Source organism: Oncorhynchus masou, chromosome 29, assembly GCF_036934945.1.
Source record: "Oncorhynchus masou masou isolate Uvic2021 chromosome 29, UVic_Omas_1.1, whole genome shotgun sequence".
Classification (NCBI taxonomy): domain Eukaryota; kingdom Metazoa; phylum Chordata; class Actinopteri; order Salmoniformes; family Salmonidae; genus Oncorhynchus; species Oncorhynchus masou.
In genome coordinates, this window is record NC_088240.1 from 98,207,430 (window position 1) to 98,227,098 (window position 19,669).

The 19,669-nt window shown below is 43.6% G+C and overlaps 1 protein-coding gene across 1 annotated transcript in view; it reads left to right on the top strand.

Annotated features, from left to right (window-relative positions):
• Positions 1–12,764: 12,764 nt before the first annotated feature.
• Positions 12,765–19,669, top strand: part of LOC135519860 (collagen alpha-1(XIV) chain-like) — a 55,186-nt gene continuing 48,281 nt past the window's right edge. Inside the window, exons 1-2 of the mRNA XM_064945067.1 lie at positions 12,765–12,938; positions 17,894–18,012. Of these exons, the coding sequence (XP_064801139.1) occupies positions 17,922–18,012 (91 nt within the window). The 5' untranslated portion in view covers positions 12,765–12,938; positions 17,894–17,921. The remainder of the gene's footprint in view (positions 12,939–17,893; positions 18,013–19,669) is intronic.

The following is a 19,669-nucleotide window of genomic DNA, read 5'->3' on the forward strand; positions in this document are numbered from 1 at the left end:
ACAGCACACCCCCTCCCTATAATTATAATAATTTATACACTGTAAATTGACAACAAAGACCAAAAAGAGATTATATTTGAGAAGAACAATTATTTCCTACCTTGTTGACATTGAGACGACATCAAGTATTTTTTTTCCATTTGTGGGAATACTTGGGAGCAGATTTCCAAATTAAACTAATTAAACAAATGTAATGAATTCCTCCTGATTATACAATATTTTTTCCCCAAAACTAAAATTACAATATATGTGTATATATAAATTACATGACCAAAAAGTATGTATATTATTTGTTGTTGTTGTTTCTGGACAGGAGCTGTGTCCACAGCTGCATTCTACAGCACCATGTCTTCCTGTTGAAACACATTCACCTCCTCCATCTTCAACAGACAACAGTAAAGTGTAAACTTCCCCTGAGAGCTTCCTTTGTAGGTTCTGGCTGCCTCCCTCCTGTAGATATACCTCACTAGTTACACTAACCTGACCTCACTGACAGACTCAGAGTCCTGTCCACTAGTTACACTAACCTGACCTCACTGACAGACTCACTAGTTACACTAACCTGACCTCACTGACAGACTCACTAGTTACACTAACCTGACCTCACTGACAGACTCACTAGTTACACTAACCTGACCACACTGACAGACTCACTAGTTACACTAACCTGACCTCACTGACAGACTCACTAGTTACACTAACCTGACCTCACTGACAGACTCACTAGTTACACTAACCTGACCACACTGACAGACTCACTAGTTACACTAACCTGACCACACTGACAGACTCACTAGTTACACTAACCTGAACACAGACTCACTAGTTACACTAACCTGACCACAGACTAACTAGTTACACTAACCTGACCACAGACTCACTAGTTACACTAACCTGACCACAGGCTCACTAGTTACACTAACCTGACCACAGACCAACTAGTTACACTAACCTGACCACAGACTCACTAGTTACACTAACCTTAACACACTGACAGACTCACTAGTTACACTAACCTGACCACAGACTCACTAGTTACACTAACCTAACCACACTGACAGACTCACTAGTTATACTAACCTGACCACAGACTCACTAGTTACACTAACCTGACCACAGACTAACTAGTTACACTAACCTGAACACACTGACAGCCTCACTAGTTACACTAACCTGACCACAGACCAACTAGTTACACTAACCTGACCACAGACTCACTAGTTACACTAACCTGACCTCACTGACAGACTCACTAGTTACACTAACCTGACCTCACTGACAGACTCACTAGTTACACTAACCTGACCACACTGACAGACTCACTAGTTACACTAACCTGACCACACTGACAGACTCACTAGTTACACTAACCTGACCACACTGACACTCACTAGTTACACTAACCTGAACACAGACTCACTAGTTACACTAACCTGACCACAGACTAACTCGTTACACTAACCTGAACACACTGACAGCCTCACTAGTTACACTAACCTGACCACAGACTCACTAGTTACACTAACCTGAACACACTGACAGACTCACTAGTTACACTAACCTGACCACAGACTCACTAGTTACACTAACCTGACCACACTGAAAAACTCACTAGTTATACTAACCTGACCACAGACTCACTAGTTACACTAACCTGACCACAGACTCACTAGTTACACTAACCTGACCTCACTGACAGACTCACTAGTTACACTAACCTGACCTCACTGACAGACTCACTAGTTACACTAATCTGACCACAGACTCACTAGTTACACTAACCTGACCTCACTGACAGACTCACTAGTTACACTAACCTGACCTCACTGACAGACTCACTAGTTACACTAACCTGACCTCACTGACAGACTCACTACTTACACTAACCTGACCACACTGACAGACTCACTAGTTACACTAACCTGACCACACTGACAGACTCACTAGTTACACTAACCTGAACACAGACTCACTAGTTACACTAACCTGACCACACTGACAGCCTCACTAGTTACACTAACCTGACCACACTGACACTCACTAGTTACACTAACCTGACCACAGACTAACTAGTTACACTAACCTGAACACACTGACAGCCTCACTAGTTACACTAACCTGACCACAGACCAACTAGTTACACTAACCTGACCAGAGACTCACTAGTTACACTAACCTGAACACACTGACAGACTCACTAGTTACACTAACCTGACCTCACTGACAGACTCACTAGTTACACTAACCTGACCACACTGACAGACTCACTAGTTACACTAACCTGACCACACTGACAGACTCACTAGTTACACTAACCTGACCACACTGACAGACTCACTAGTTACACTAACCTGAACACAGACTCACTAGTTACACTAACCTGACCACAGACTCACTAGTTACACTAACCTGACCACAGACTAACTAGTTACACTAACCTGAACACACTGACAGCCTCACTAGTTACACTAACCTGACCACAGACTCACTAGTTACACTAACCTGAACACACTGACAGACTCACAAGTTACACTAACCTGACCACAGACTCACTAGTTACACTAACCTGAACACACTGACAGACTCACTAGTTACACTAACCTGAACACACTGACAGACTCACTAGTTACACTAACCTGAACACTGACAGACTCACTAGTTACACTAATCTGACCACAGACTCACTAGTTACACTAACCTGACCACACTGACAGACTCACTAGTTACACTAATCTGACCACAGACTCACTAGTTACACTAACCTGACCACACTGACAGACTCACTAGTTACACTAACCTGAACACAGACTCACTAGTTACACTAACCTGACCACACTGACAGACTCACTAGTTACACTAACCTGACCACAGACTCACTAGTTACACTAACCTAACCACACTGACAGACTCACTAGTTATACTAACCTGACCACAGACTCACTAGTTACACTAACCTGACCACAGACTAACTAGTTACACTAACCTGAACACAGACTCACTAGTTACACTAACCTGACCTCACTGACAGACTCACAAGTTACACTAACCTGACCTCACTGACAGACTCACTAGTTACACTAACCTGACCACACTGACACTCACTAGTTACACTAACCTGAACACAGCCTCACTAGTTACACTAACCTGACCACAGACTCACTAGTTACACTAACCTGACCACAGACTCACTAGTTACACTAACCTGAACACACTGACAGACTCACTAGTTACACTAATCTGACCACAGACTAACTAGTTACACTAACCTGACCACAGACTCACTAGTTACACTAACCTGACCTCACTGACAGACTCACTAGTTATACTAACCTGACCACAGACTCACTAGTTACACTAACCTGACCACAGACTAACTAGTTACACTAACCTGAACACTGACAGACTCACTAGTTACACTAATCTGACCACAGACTCACTAGTTACACTAACCTGAACACACTGACAGACTCACTAGTTACACTGACCTGACCTCACTGACAGACTCACTAGTTACACTAACCTGACCTCACTGACAGACTCACTAGTTACACTAACCTGACCACAGACTCACTAGTTACACTAACCTGACCACAGACTAACTAGTTACACTAACCTGAACACTGACAGACTCACTAGTTACACTAACCTGACCACAGACTCACTAGTTACACTAACCTGAACACTGACAGACTCACTAGTTACACTAATCTGACCACAGACTCACTAGTTACACTAACCTGAACACACTGACAGACTCACTAGTTACACTGACCTGACCTCACTGACAGACTCACTAGTTACACTAACCTGACCACACTGACAGACTCACTAGTTACACTAACCTGACCACAGACTCACTAGTTACACTAACCTAACCACACTGACAGACTCACTAGTTATACTAACCTGACCACAGACTCACTAGTTACACTAACCTGACCACAGACTAACTAGTTACACTAACCTGAACACACTGACAGCCTCACTAGTTACACTAACCTGACCACAGACCAACTTGTTACACTAACCTGACCACAGACTCACTAGTTACACTAACCTGACCTCACTGACAGACTCACAAGTTACACTAACCTGACCTCACTGACAGACTCACTAGTTACACTAACCTGACCACACTGACAGACTCACTAGTTACACTAACCTGACCACACTGACAGACTCACTAGTTACACTAACCTGACCACACTGAGTCCACTAGTTACACTAACCTGAACACAGACTCACTAGTTACACTAACCTGACCACAGACTCACTAGTTACACTAACCTGACCACAGACTAACTAGTTACACTAACCTGAACACACTGACAGCCTCACTAGTTACACTAACCTGACCACAGACTCACTAGTTACACTAACCTGAACACTGACAGACTCACTAGTTACACTAATCTGACCACAGACTCACTAGTTACACTAACCTGAACACACTGACAGACTCACTAGTTACACTAATCTGACCACAGACTCACTAGTTACACTAACCTGACCACAGACTCACTAGTTACACTAACCTGACCACACTGACAGACTCACTAGTTACACTAATCTGACCACAGACTCACTAGTTACACTAACCTGAACACACTGACAGACTCACTAGTTACACTGACCTGACCTCACTGACAGACTCACTTTACACTAACCTGACCTCACTGACAGACTCACTTTACACTAACCTGACCACACTGACAGACTCACTAGTTACACTAACCTGACCACACTGACAGACTCACTAGTTACACTAACCTGACCACAGACTCACTAGTTACACTAACCTGACCACAGACTAACTAGTTACACTAACCTGAACACACTGACAGCCTCACTAGTTACACTAACCTGACCACAGACTAACTAGTTACACTAACCTGAACACTGACAGACTCACTAGTTACACTAATCTGACCACAGACTCACTAGTTACACTAACCTGAACACACTGACAGACTCACTAGTTACACTAATCTGACCACAGACTCACTAGTTACACTAACCTGACCACAGACTCACTAGTTACACTAACCTGACCACACTGACAGACTCACTAGTTACACTAATCTGACCACAGACTCACTAGTTACACTAACCTGAACACACTGACAGACTCACTAGTTACACTGACCTGACCTCACTGACAGACTCACTAGTTACACTAACCTGACCTCACTGACAGACTCACTAGTTACACTAACCTGACCACACTGACAGACTCACTAGTTACACTAACCTGACCACACTGACAGACTCACTAGTTACACTAACCTGAACACAGACTCACTAGTTACACTAACCTGACCACACTGACAGACTCACTAGTTACACTAACCTGACCACAGACTAACTAGTTACACTAACCTGAACACACTGACAGCCTCACTAGTTACATTAACCTGACCACAGACCAACTAGTTACACTAACCTGACCACAGACTCACTAGTTACACTAACCTGACCACACTGACAGACTCACTAGTTACACTAGTCTCTTTACCTGACCACACTGACAGACTCACTAGTTACATTAACCTGACCACAGACCAACTAGTTACACTAACCTGACCACAGACTCACTAGTTACACTAACCTGACCACAGACTAACCGTTACACTAACCTGAACACACTGACAGACTCACTAGTTATACTAACCTGACCACAGACTCACTAGTTACACTAACCTGACCACAGACTAACTACTAACAGTAAGCTGAACACACTGACAGACAGCTCTGTTTCTTCATACCCTCCACTTCAACGAAGAGGTGTGTTCATGAAACTAAACCCCACTTTAACGGTTGTTTGCTTTCTTTCCCTCACAGAGGGCTACACAGAGGCTCTGACCCTTGAACCCAGGTTCCGGACAGCTAATTACAAGATGGAGTCAAATATCAGGGTTGTGTTGTGGAGCTAAGTGACCATAGTGTTCAGACCTAATGACAAGGCCACAGTTCATTTATTACCCGTCTTCACCAGGCTTGTTATTTCCATCCCCAGGGTAAGACGTTGAGAGTGTGAGAGAGCTGACCGTTCCAGATCCCCAGGGCTGAGTCCCTTTATGTAGAGAGCTGAGTCCCTTTATGTAGAGAGCTGACCGTTCCAGATCCCCAGGGCTGAGTCCCTTTATGTAGAGAGCTGGCCGTTCCAGATCCCCAGGGCTGAGTCCCTTTATGTAGAGAGCTGGCCGTTCCAGATCCCCAGGACTGAGTCCCTTTATGTAGAGAGCTGAGTCCCTTTATGTAGAGAGCTGGCCGTTCCAGAACCCCAGGACTGAGTCCCTTTATGTAGAGAGCTGAGTCCCTTTATGTAGAGAGCTGAGTCCCTTTATATCCCCAGGGCTGAGTCCCTTTATGTAGAGGGCTGAGTCCCTTTATATCCCCAGGGCTGAGTCCCTTTATAAAGAGAGCTGACCGTTCCAGAACCCCAGGGCTGAGTCCCTTTATGTAGAGAGCTGAGTCCCTTTATGATAGGGCTGAGATATGGCCGTTCCAGAGCCCCAGGGCTGAGTCCCTTTATGTAGAGAGCTGACCGTTCCAGAACCCCAAGGCTGAGTCCCTTTATGTAGAGAGCTGGCCGTTCCAGATCCCCAGGGCTGAGTCCCTTTATGTAGAGAGCTGAGTCCCTTTATGTAGACAGCTGACCGTTCCAGAACCCCAGGGCTGAGTCCCTTTATGTAGAGAGCTGAGTCCCTTTATGTAGAGAGCTGACCGTTCCAGAACCCCATGTAGGCTGAGTCCCTTTATGTAGAGAGCTGAGTCCCTTTATGTAGAGAGCTGACCGTTCCAGAACCCCAGGCTGAGTCCCTTTATATAGAGAGCTGGCCGTTCCAGATCCCCAGGGCTGAGTCCCTTTATGTAGAGAGCTGGCCGTTCCAGAACCCCAAGGCTGAGTCCCTTTATGTAGAGAGCTGGCCGTTCCAGATCCCCAGGGCTGAGTCCCTTTATGTAGAGGGCTGATCCCCAAGTCCCTTTATGTAGAGAGCTGAGTCCCTTTATGTAGAGAGCTGACCGTTCCAGATCCCCAGGGCTGAGTCCCTTTATGTAGAGAGCTGGCCGTTCCAGATCCCCAGGGCTGAGTCCCTTCATGTAGAGAGCTGAGTCCCTTTATGTAGACAGCTGGCCGTTCCAGAACCCCAGGGCTGAGTCCCTTTATGTAGAGAGCTGGCCGTTCCAGATCCCCAGGGCTGAGTCCCTTTATGTAGAGAGCTGGCCGTTCCAGAACCCCAGGGCTGAGTCCCTTTATGTAGAGAGCTGAGTCCCTTTATGTAGACAGCTGGCCGTTCCAGAACCCCAGGGCTGAGTCCCTTTATGTAGAGAGCTGAGTCCCTTTATGTAGACAGCTGGCCGTTCCAGAACCCCAGGGCTGAGTCCCTTTATGTAGAGAGCTGTTCCCTTTATGTAGAGAGCTGGCTGTTCCCTTTATGTAGAGAGCTGGCCGTTCCAGGACCCTGGCAGGACCCCAGGGCTGAGTCCCTAATGGTATTCTATTCTCTTTATGCTGCGTAACGTTTGACCAGGACCCATAGGGCTCTGGTCAAAAGCAGTGAACTACAGTACCCTACAGAACAGGGTGTGATTTGGGACGCACTTCCAGACATACTGTAGACACTCTGACAATGGAAACACGTGTCACTTTGATTGAACTGCAGTGACCATCATCCCATACTGTGGAGATGTACTGACTCAAGGATCTGCTCAGCTGTTTACATAATCAATACAGGGTATGTACTACAGTCAGGTCAATACTCCAGGTGGAAAAGACCACGGAAAATATGTTCTGTACATTTTAACCCTTATAAAAGAGACCCCCTCCTTAAATAAAGGTAAAATGTGCATACCAGAGATTGTAAAACAATGAAATTGGGTGTTTCCCTGCACAGGCCCCGGGACATACTGCTTACTGGTCCCCTGGGGAAGACAAGAAGAGGACAGGAGATGGACACGTTACGTCCCTATATAGTGCATTACTTTTGACCACGACTCATACTGTCTGTAACCCAGCGGGAAGCAGCATGACAATCTGTCATATTTAAAAACCCTCTCAGGTCAGAGGTGAGACAACGATGTGACATAATAATCTGACTGTGAGACGGAAAAGGTGTCTGGGAATGAGGACTAGAAGGGAGTGTGTGTGTGTGTGTGTGTGTGTGTGTGCGTGTGTGTGTGTGTGTGTGTGTGTGTGTGTGTGTGTGTGTGTGTGTGTGTGTGTGTGTGTGTGTGTGTGTGTGTGTGTGTGTGTGCGTGCGTGTGTGCGTGTGCGTGTGTGCATTCATGTGAAACATTGAAATTATTGTTTGTCACATTTCCCACAAAAAAAACATCTCACATTTTACACTTTATAGTTTCTCTCCAATGCTCCAGAACAGCAGTTTGAATAAGAAATCAGAATAGCCTACGGTATCGAGACAGACTGTTGAATCCCAATGACCTTTAAATTGTTTATGACAGAGACAGGCAGCAGAGAGAGAGAGAACCATATGGTCGAGGCTCAATGAACTCCGTATCAACTCTAAGGTTGCGATCCAAATGGCACCTCCGTTCCCTACACAGTGCACTACATTTAGGGTTCTGGTCAAACCTAATGCACTATGTGTAGGGAATATGGTGCAATTTGGGACTCGGGCACCAATGCATTTATTCATTCTATATTGGATTCTGTTCTGTTCAGGGAGGCGGGTTCATGAGGAGTGCAGATCTGTTGTCCGGCTCGATTCCTGGGGCCCTGAGAGGAGCTGTCACTCAGGGTCTGCTGGGAACTGAACGAAAGGAGGCACTGAGCTCTGAGAGAGAGAGTAAGAAGAGGGAGAGAGAGATGCTGAGCTTGTTGAAATGTAATTGGGTACTTTGAGCCAAAGGTTACAGTTAAAGTTTTTCAATGCAACATTGCTTAGAAAAGAAGAAAAATGTCTCACTTTCGCATTAAAAACAAATCAGAAAGTTAACAATTGGTGGGCCTCTCTCGTTGGAGTCTGTAATGTTGTGCTGCATCTACAGTAGTCCAGAACAGGGAATCATGTCTAATGTGTAGAGGACCCAGGAGATATACAAGGAATCATGTCTAATGTGTAGAGGACCCAGGAGATATACAAGGAATCATGTCTAATGTGTAGAGGACCCAGGAGATATACAAGGAATCATGTCTAATGTGTAAGGACCCAGGAGATATACAAGGAATCATGTCTAATGTGTAGAGGACCCAGGAGATATACAAGGAATCATGTCTAATGTGAGATGTCTAATGTGTAGAGGACCCAGGAGATATACAAGGAATCATGTCTAATGTGTAGAGGACCCAGGAATCATATACAAGGAGATATACAAAATCATGTCTAATGTGTAGAGGACCCAGGAGATATACAAGGAATCATGTCTAATGTGTAGAGGACCCAGGAGATCATGGAATCATGTCTAATGTGTAGAGGACCCAGGAGATATACAAGGAATCATGTCTAATGTGTAGAGGACCCAGGAGATATACAAGGAATCATGTCTAATGTGTAGAGGACCCAGGAGATATACAAGGAATCATGTCTAATGTGTAGAGGACCCAGGAGATATACAAGGAATCATGTCTAATGTGTAGAGGACCCAGGAGATATACAAGGAATCATGTCTAATGTGTAGAGGACCCAGGAGATATATAAGGATTCATGTCTAATGTGTAGAGGACCCAGGAGATATAAAAGGATTCATGTCTAATGTGTAGAGGACCCAGGAGATATATAAGGATTCATGTCTAATGTGTAGAGGACCCAGGAAATATATAAGATAGGAATCATGTCTAATGTGTACCCAGGAGATATACAAGGAATCATGTCTAATGTGTAGAGGACCCAGGAGATATATAAGGAATCATGTCTAATGTGTAGAGGACCCAGGAGATATATAAAGGAATCATGTCTAATGTGTAGAGGACCCAGGAGATATATAAGGAATCATGTCTAATGTATATAAGGAATCATGTCTAATGTGTAGAGGACCCAGGAAATATATAAGGATTCATGTCTAATGTGTAGAGGACCCAGGAGATATAAAAGGAATCATGTCTAATGTGTAGAGGACCCAGGAGATATATAAGGATTCATGTCTAATGTGTAGAGGACCCAGGAGATATATAAGGAATCATGTCTAATGTGTAGAGGACCCAGGAGATATATAAGGAATCATGTCTAATGTGTAGAGGACCCAGGAGATATACAAGGAATCATGTCTAATGTGTAGAGGACCCAGGAGAGATTGAGCCTTATATCTGGCAGTGCAGGGCTTGAATATGGCAGACAGAGAGACCTGTTGTTCAGACAGTGCAGGGCTTGAATATGGCAGACAGAGAGACCTGTTGTTCAGACAGTGCAGGGCTTGATTATGGCAGACAGAGAGACCTGTTGTTCAGACAGTGCAGGGCTTGAATATGGCAGACAGAGAGACCTGTTGTTCAGACAGTGCAGGGCTTGAATATGGCAGACAGAGAGACCTGTTGTTCAGACAGTGCAGGGCTTGATTATGGCAGACAGAGAGACCTGTTGTTCAGACAGTGCAGGGCTTGAATATGGCAGACAGAGAGACCTGTTGTTCAGACAGTGCAGGGCTTGAATATGGCAGACAGAGAGACCTGTTGTTCAGACAGTGCAGGGCTTGATTATGGCAGACAGAGAGACATGTTGTTCAGACAGTGCAGGGCTTGAATATGGCAGACAGAGAGACCTGTTGTTCAGACAGTGCAGGGCTTGATTATGGCAGACAGAGAGACCTGTTGTTCAGACAGTGCAGGGCTTGAATATGGCAGACAGAGAGACCTGTTGTTCAGACAGTGCAGGGCTTGATTATGGCAGACAGAGAGACCTGTTGTTCAGACAGTGCAGGGCTTGATTATGGCAGACAGAGAGACCTGTTGTTCAGACAGTGCAGGGCTTGAATATGGCAGACAGAGACCTGTTGTAGAACAGGCCAGGACAAACTTCACACGGATTCTTTCAAACCTCAAACGCTCCAGTTCTGTTTGAAGCTACCTAGCTGTGATTACTGCTCTGATTTCTACTATGGTGGTCGACTGGTTGTGTTTCCAGTTTAGTACAAGTCGGATGAGACTCTGCAATTGTACATGTCATTTTAATCTGTAGGAAATAAGGCTGTTACAACACAACTGGTATCCAATACACACATACACAATGGGAACGTTCTCGGGGGACTGACTGGATTTAGGGGAAATATCTGTTACTGTCCACTATAAAGTTGAGAATACTTTATATGGTAGCCCCCCCCGCCCCTCTCTCTTTATCTCTCTCTCTCTTCTCTCTCTCTCTCTCTCCTACTCTCTTTATCTCTCTCTCCTACTCTCTTTATCTCTCTCTCCTACTCTCTCTCTCTCTCCTACTCTCCTACTCTATCTATCTCTCTCTCTCTCTCTCTCTCTCTCTCTCTCCTACTCTCTTTATCTCTCTCCTACTCTCTTTCTCTCTCTCCTACTCTCTTTATCTCTCTCTCCTACTCTCTCTCTCCTACTCTCTCTCTCTCTACTCTCTCTCTCTCTCCTACTCTCTTTATCTCTCTCTCCTACTCTCTCTCTCTCTCTCCCTCTCTCTCCTTCTCTCTTTATCTCTCTCTCCTACTCTCTCTCTCTCTCTCTCTCTCTCTCTATTAAATGTAAAGGGCTTTGTTGGCATGGGAAACATATGTTAACATTGCCAAAGCATGTGACATAGATAAACAAAAGTGAAATAACAAATTTAAAAAATGAACAATAGACATTATAGTCACAACAGTTCCAAAGGAATAGAAGTCATTTCAAATGTCATATTATGTCTATGTACAGTCGTTGTGAGTCTGTGTGATCTGAGGGAAATATGTGTCTCTAATATGGTCATACATTTGGCAGGAAGTTAGGAAGTTCAGCTCAGTTTACACCTAATTTTGTGGGCAGTGAGCACATAGCCTGTCTTCTCTTGAGAGCCAGGTCTGCCTACAGCGGCCTATCTCAATAGCAAGGCTATGCTCACTGAGTCTGTACATCAACGCTTTCCTTAATTCTGGGTCAGTCACAGTGGTCAGGTATTCTGCCACTGTGTACTCTCTGTTTAGGGCCAAATAGCATTCTAGTTTGCTCTGTTTTTTTTGTAAATTCTTTCCAATGCTTCAAGTAATTATCTTTTTGTTTTCTCATGATTTGTTTGGGTCTAATTGTCCCGCATTGGTCGCAACGGTACACCTGGTGTGGAGTGGAGTTTATTCCAGAGCCGCAATGCTGCACAATTCACTATTACCCACGTTTCAAATTACGCTGTCCCAAAAGACAAGTCAACTAAAATATGGCCCTATTCCTAGGGAATTTGCAAATGTTCATTGGATATTACGCGACAGCCATTCAAGGAACAACTTAGCGTAGATGTATGTTTAAATGTATAGTCACTTGGTGCGTTCAGACTCAGAGCACCAGAGAGCGCGCAACAGAATTTGCCGAAGCACCTGCTCAGATTCCACAATTCCAATCCAGTCGGTGTCAGACATAACAATGCTATGAAAACTAACGATAGAGCTAAATGACCATTTCCTGAGTGTTAAAACCTACATTCGGTTACAAGTCGTTTACTTGACAAGTCCTGTCGAGGCAAAGTCCCTGAGGGTTTTTGTCAAATTCCACCCTCCCGTTTCGCTCCCGTCCTCCTGTTCAGCAGCTATTGGTCGATTCCCCCCCCCCGTCAGTCCACAGGATGAAATGAGGTGAAGGAAGGAGAGAGAGAAGTAGAGGGGGATGAATAGCCGAAGGGATGGTTGAATAACGACGCAAGAAACACCCACCCCCAGTTTTCGTCTGGACTGAAGGAATAGTTGACTGAGAGAGGCTGAGACAAACCAGGGAGACGGACATACACTCTGGGGATTGAGAGGATCCGTGGGAAATAGGAGCGTTTAGGATTTGATGACTTGTGAGTTATGGATTGCTATTTCATTAATTCAGTATGGAATTTGTTTTGTTTCGAGTGCTTAGCCTATATTTATTATGGTTTATTTACTCCACGCTCTCAAAGGAAATTAAATTGGATAGATTGACTTGATCAAATATACTGATAAATTACCAAATTAATTGTAAACGAATTGAAAGTTCTAGAATTTAACTAAACTTGTGGGCAATCTTCTCATCAGTTTCCTGTCGGGTGCACAAGTTAACAATTAACTTTTGAAGTAGGCACTGTGAGAGTTGCACAACTGGAGTATTTTAAGCCATTCAAATGTTTTTTTGTGTGCCTATAAATCAAGTCAGAAATGATTTTTTTTATGTATTATTAACTATCATTATTATGGTCTTCGTGGAATTTCATTGTAAATACAAAAAAAAAAAAAACGAAATATGTCAATTTTCCGGTTGTTTCCAGGGCGACAAGATGCGGTTTGTCCCTATCGCATATTCTATTGACGTGTCGGCTACATACTTCAGATTGATGAGGTTTATTTTGATTGGACTGCGTTCAGGGATTACTACTTCACGAGTTTCATCAGCAGTTTCAGCTTTCAAATTGAATTTGCTGATTCGTGTATACTTCCTCTTTTGAAGAATAATTGGCCATAAGGGTTTACAAGTAGGGAAAAAAACATCCAATGTGTGTCAGCAAATAGTTACTTCCCATAAGACACAAACTGGTTGAATCAACTCTGTTTTCCACGTCATTTAAACAACAATAAAAAATGCGATGAAATTGAAACAACGTGGGAACCTGTCATGGAACTGTAAAAAAACAACGTAATGTTTTCACCGACCGTTTAACCTAAATCTAATGACAATATATATCTTTGGTTTTGGTTCAATTGTATTGCATAAGTATAGCAAATAATGGGTTTGAAGAAAACATTTTATGCTTTTGCTTGTATAAAATAGTTTAAATGTCTAAATGATATCTCTGTCATGAAGTCAATTTAGTTTGATGGACACAGATACCAGGATTAAGATATACAGTATCTCTGTATATAAAGACACATTTTGACACGTTATTCACTTATGTCCAGGGATGTTGATTGGAAATCTATTTTCATCATCAATGCTGTTTGAGTATAATGAATGCATTGAATATAGTCATAGAGCAAAAATGTACACAAGTGAGTAAAGCTGGTCATTTTCAGCCTACTGTCCTACAGTCTTCCTATGTGGCAGTATTGTACTAGCTTCCTCCATTCCTGTGCTGCTGTTACAATCTGCCTGTCTAGTCAAAGCCTTAATGATGAGTGACAGACAAGTTGAGCTCTGCTTGTTCTCAATGTCAACAATGGCACTCAGGAAATGTTTTCTTGTGCCTGTCCGTCAAAATGTAACAAAGTCCTCTACTGTTCTGTTTCCAACTTCCCATTCTGAAAGTGACTCTCATCTCTCCCCTTTTCCCCTCACCCCCTTCTGCCTGCCCCCACTTGAGACTGGCTGGGCCTCGACACTGAAAAAGCCCGATAGCTATGGATGTCTGTTACTACTCAATGCTGGTCTTTCTCTCTCTCTCTCTCTCTCTCCTCTCTCTCTCAATTTAAATTTTCAATTTAAGGGGCTTTATTGGCATGGGAAACATATGTTACCATTGCCAAAGCAAGTAAACACTCACTCTCAAACTCACTCACTCTCTCTCTCTCTCTCTCTCTCTCTCTCTCTCTCATTCTGTCTATCTCGCTCTCTCTCTCTCCTGCTCGCTCACTCTCTCTCTCTCTCTCTCTCTTTGCTCTCGCATTCTGTGTCCCTCTGTCCCCCCTCTCTCTCTCTTTCTGTGTCCTTCTCTCTCTCTCATTCTGTGTCCTCTCTCTCTCTCTCTCTCTCTCTCATTCTGTCCTTCTCTCAATTCAATTCAATTCAATTCAAGGGCTTTATTGGCATGGGAAACGTGTTAACATTGCCAAAACAAGTAAGGTAGATAATATATAAAGTGAAATAAACAATAAAAATCACACATACAGAAGTTTCAAAACAATAAAGACATTACAAATGTCATATCATATATATATACAGTGTTTTTACAATGTACAAATGGTAAAGGACACAAGATAAAATAAATAAGCATAGATATGGGTTATATTTACAATGGTGCGTGTTCTTCACTGGTTGCCCTTTTCTCGTGGCAACAGGTCACAAATCTTGCTGCTCTGATGGCACACAGTGGTATTTCACCCAGTAGATATGGGAGTTTTTCAAAATTGGATTTGTTTTCGAATTCTTTGTGTGTAATCTGAGGGAAATATGTCTCTCTAATATGGTCATACATTGGGCAGGAGTTTAGGAAGTGCAGCTCAGTTTCCACCTCATTTTGTGGGCAGTGAGCACATAGCCTGTCTTCTCTTGAGAGCCATGTCTGCCTACGGCGGCCTCTCTCAATAGCAAGGCTATGCTCGCTGAGCCTGTACATAGTCAAAGCTTTCTCTCTCTCTCTCTCTCTCAGTTTGGGTCAGTCACAGTGGTCAGGTATTCTGCCGCTGTGTACTCTCTGTTTAGGGCCAAATAGCATTCTAGTTTGTTCTTTTTTTGTTTGTTAATTCTTTCCAATGTGTCAAGTAATTATCTTTTTGTTTTCTCATGATTTGGTTGGGTCTGATTGTGCTGTTGTCCTGGAGCTCTATAGGGTGTGTTTGTGTTTGTGAACAGAGCCCCAGGACCAGCTTGCTTAGGGGACTCTTCTCCAGGTTCATCTCTCTGTAGGTGATGGCTTTGTTATGGAAGTAAGGAAGGTTTGGGAATTGCTTCCTTTTAGGTGGTTGTAAAATTGAACGGCTCTTTTCTAGATTTTGATAATTAGTGGGTATCGGCCTAATTCTGCTCTGCATGCATTATTTGGTGTTCTATGTTGTACACGGAGGATATTTTTGCAGAATTCTGCATGCAGAGTCTCAATTTGGTGTTTGTCCCATTTTGTGAAGTCCTGGTTGGTGAGCGGACCCCAGACCTCACAACCATAAATGGCAATGGGCTCTATGACTGATTCAAGTATTTTTAGCCAGATCCTAATTGGTATGTTGAAATTTACGTTCCTTTTGATGGCATAGAATGCCCTTCTTGCCTTGTCTCTCAGATCGTTCACAGCTTTGTGGAAGTTACCTGTGGCGCTGATGTTTAGGCCAAGGTATGTATAGTTTTTTTGTGTGCTCTAGGGCAACAGTATCTAGATGGAATTTGTATTTGTGGTCCTGGCGACTGGACCTTTTTTGGAACACCATTATTTTGGTCTTACTGAGATTTACTGTCAGGGCCCAGGTCTGACAGAATCTGTGCATAAGATCTAGGTGCTGCTTTAGGCCCTCCTTGGTTGGTGACAGAAGCACCAGATCATCAGAAAACAGTAGACAGTTGACTTCGGATTCTAGTAGGGTGAGGCCGGGTGCTGCAGACTTTTCTAGTGCCCGCGCCAATTCGTTGATATATATGTTGAAGAGGGTGGGGCTTAAGCTGCATCCCTGTCTCACCCCACGACCCTGTGTGAAGAAATTTGTGTTTTTTGCCAATTTTAACCTCACACTTGTTGTTTGTGTACATGGATTTTATACTATTGTATGTTTTACCCCCAACACCACTTTCCATCAATTTGTATAGCAGACCCTCATGCCAAATTGAGTCGAAGGCTTTTTTGAAATCAACAAAGCATGAGAAGACTTTGCCTTTGTTTTGGTTTGTTTGGTTGTCAATTAGGGTGTGCAGGGTGAATACATGGTCTGTTGTACGGTAATTTGGTAAAAAGCCAATTTGACATTTGCTCAGTACATTGTTTTCATTGAGGAAATGTACAAGTCTGCTGTTAATGATAATGCAGAGGATTTTCCCAAGGTTACTGTTGACGCATATTCCACGGTAGTTATTGGGGTCAAATCTGTCTCCACTTTTGTGGATTGGGGTGATCAGTCCTGGGTTCCAAATATTGGGGAAGATGCCAGAGCTAAGGATGATGTTAAAGAGTTTTAGTATAGCCAATTGGAATTTGTTGTCTGTATATTTGATCATTTCATTGAGGATACCATCAACACCACAGGCCTTTTTTGGGTTGGAGGGTTTTTATTTTGTCCTGTAACTCATTCAATGTAATTGGAGAATCCAGTGTGTTCTGGTAGTCTTTAATAGTTGATAGTTGATTCTAAGATCTGTATTTGATCATGTATATGTTTTTGCTCTTTATTCTTTGTTATAGAGCCAAAAAGATTGGAGAAGTGTTTTACCCATACATCTCCATTTTTGGATAGATAATTCTTGTTGTTGTTGTATGTTTAGTGTCTGTATATTTGATCATTTCATTAAGGATACCATCAACACCAAAGGCCTTTTTGGGTTGGAGAGTTTTTATGTTGTCCTGTAACTCATTCAAGGTAATTGGAGAATCCAGTAGGTTCTGGTAGTCTCTCTCTCTCTCTCTCTCTCTCTCTCTCTCTCTCTCATCACTATTCCTAAAACCTCTTTCTCGAGCTCTCCAAAGCCCACAGCTGTGGCAGTCAGGCAGCGTTAAATAGTCTGTATTTTTCTTCCTCTCCCTGCTAGGTGCAGAAGGAGCATCACAGTTGTAAGGATGCTAATTTAAGGGGCTTTATTGGCATGGGAAACATATGTTACCATTGCCAAAGCAAGTAAACACTCACTCTCATTCTCTCTCTCTCTCATTCTGTGTCCCTCTGTCCTCTCTCTCTCTATCTCTCTCTCTCTCGCTCACGCTCTCTCATTCTGTGTCCCTCTGTCCCCTCTCTCTCTCTCTCTCTCTCTCTCTCTCTCTCTCTCTCTCTCATTCTGTCTCATTCTGTGTCCCTCTGTCCTCTCTCTCTCTCTCTCTCTCCCTCATATCACTATTCCTAAAACCTCTTTCTAGAGCTCTCCAAAGCCCACAGCTGTGTCAGTCAGGCAGCGTTAAATAGTCTGTATTTTTCTTCCTCTCCCCGCTAGGTGCAGAAGGAGCATCACAGTTGTAAGGATGCTGATTGTAGGACTCCCAATAAGGACGTGGTGTCCTCTGCTCTTCCTGGTGTTGGCTGTACATTTCCCAGCCCCTGCCCAGGGTCAAGGTAAGGGCTACACTGTGACTGGATGATTACCCAAATGCTTCCGTTGGTCATCTCCTCTGTCAGTTCCTCTTTTGATGTGCTGATTTGGTCCCATTTCATTCCATCTCTAACATCTCTAACACCATGTCTTTGTTTTACATTCAAATAATACAATTTGATTCTTGTTTTGTGTTTGTCATGCTTTTTTTTTGTAAAGAATATTATTTGGGTGTAATCATATACTATATTTTTTACATGGAGCATAAACCCGAGCCTTATAATGAGATGTAAAGGCCCAGTCACAGAAGCACATCTGATTGCTATCATGCTTAGCTGGGCTGCTGACTTGATGTCCTCAAGATGATTGTTTAATCAGTCATCTATCATGTAACAACCTTCACCTGTGGTCAATGGAAGAACCCTGTGGAGGTGGTCTTGTCTGCTCTGGTCTTTGAGACAAACTGGGTTTAAATTCTATTCGCAATTATTTCAAATACTTGTTTTATCTGCGCTTGATTTAGCCTGCCTGGTTTAATTGGGCAATAGAATAATCTCAAAATCTGGCACTCTAGGCAGACTCAGTCAACCCCCCCCCAATTGTTGAAGGATGTTGAATAGTATGTGAACCCAGGTTTGCTGTGAGTGGATTGGAAAGGGAGAACATTCAGGATCCTATCTGAGGGGGGGGGATCATATGAAAGCGTCCTCCAGGGACACATCAACGTTTAATTGGCCTGTCTGTGTGCTGCTTGGACGCAGCTCAGCACAGCATTCCATCTAGGCCTTGGAGTGAAAAGATCCCAAATGACACCCTATTCCCTATGTAGTGCACTACTTTTAACCAGGACTCATAGGGCTCTGGTCAAAAGTAGTGCACTACATAGGGAATAGGGTGCCATAGGGCTCTGGTCAAAAGTAGTGCACTACATAGGGAATAGGGTCCCATAGGGCTCTGGTCAACAGTAGTTCACTACATAGGGAATAGGGTTCCATAGGGCTCTGGTCTAAAGTAGTGCACTATATAGGGAATAAGGTGCCATTCGGTAGAGTAAAGCATCTGGTGTGGGAGTGGAGGCTCTGTGGACTGGTGTGGAGCAGACCTGGGTTCGATTAGTATTTGTTTTCTTTTCAAATACCTGGAAAGTTCAAATAAGTTTACCTGGCGCAGTGGAACCAATGGGATAGTTCCAACTCCCGAGAGTGTCATCCCTGTCCATCTGGCAGTCCAGGCAGGCTCAATCAAACCATTAACAAATACTATTTGAACCCAGGTCTGGTGTGAAGAGGGGGATTTCTGACTCCTGTCTGTGGAGTGTGTATATATAATGTATATCTGGTCTGCACTTCTCTCCCCCACGGCTACTGACTCCTGTCTGTGGAGGGTGTATATATAATGTATATCTGGTCTATACGTCTCTCCCCCACGGCTACTGACTCCTGCCTGTGGAGTGTGTATATATAATGTATATCTGGTCTGCACTTCTCTCCCCCATGGCTACTGACTCCTGTCTGTGGAGGGTGTATATATAATGTATATCTGGTCTGCACTTCTCTCCCCCACGGCTACTGACTCCTGTCTGTGGAGGGTGTATATATAATGTATATCTGGTCTGCACGTCTCTCCCCCACGGCTACTGACTCCTGTCTGTGGAGGGTGTATATATAATGTATATCTGGT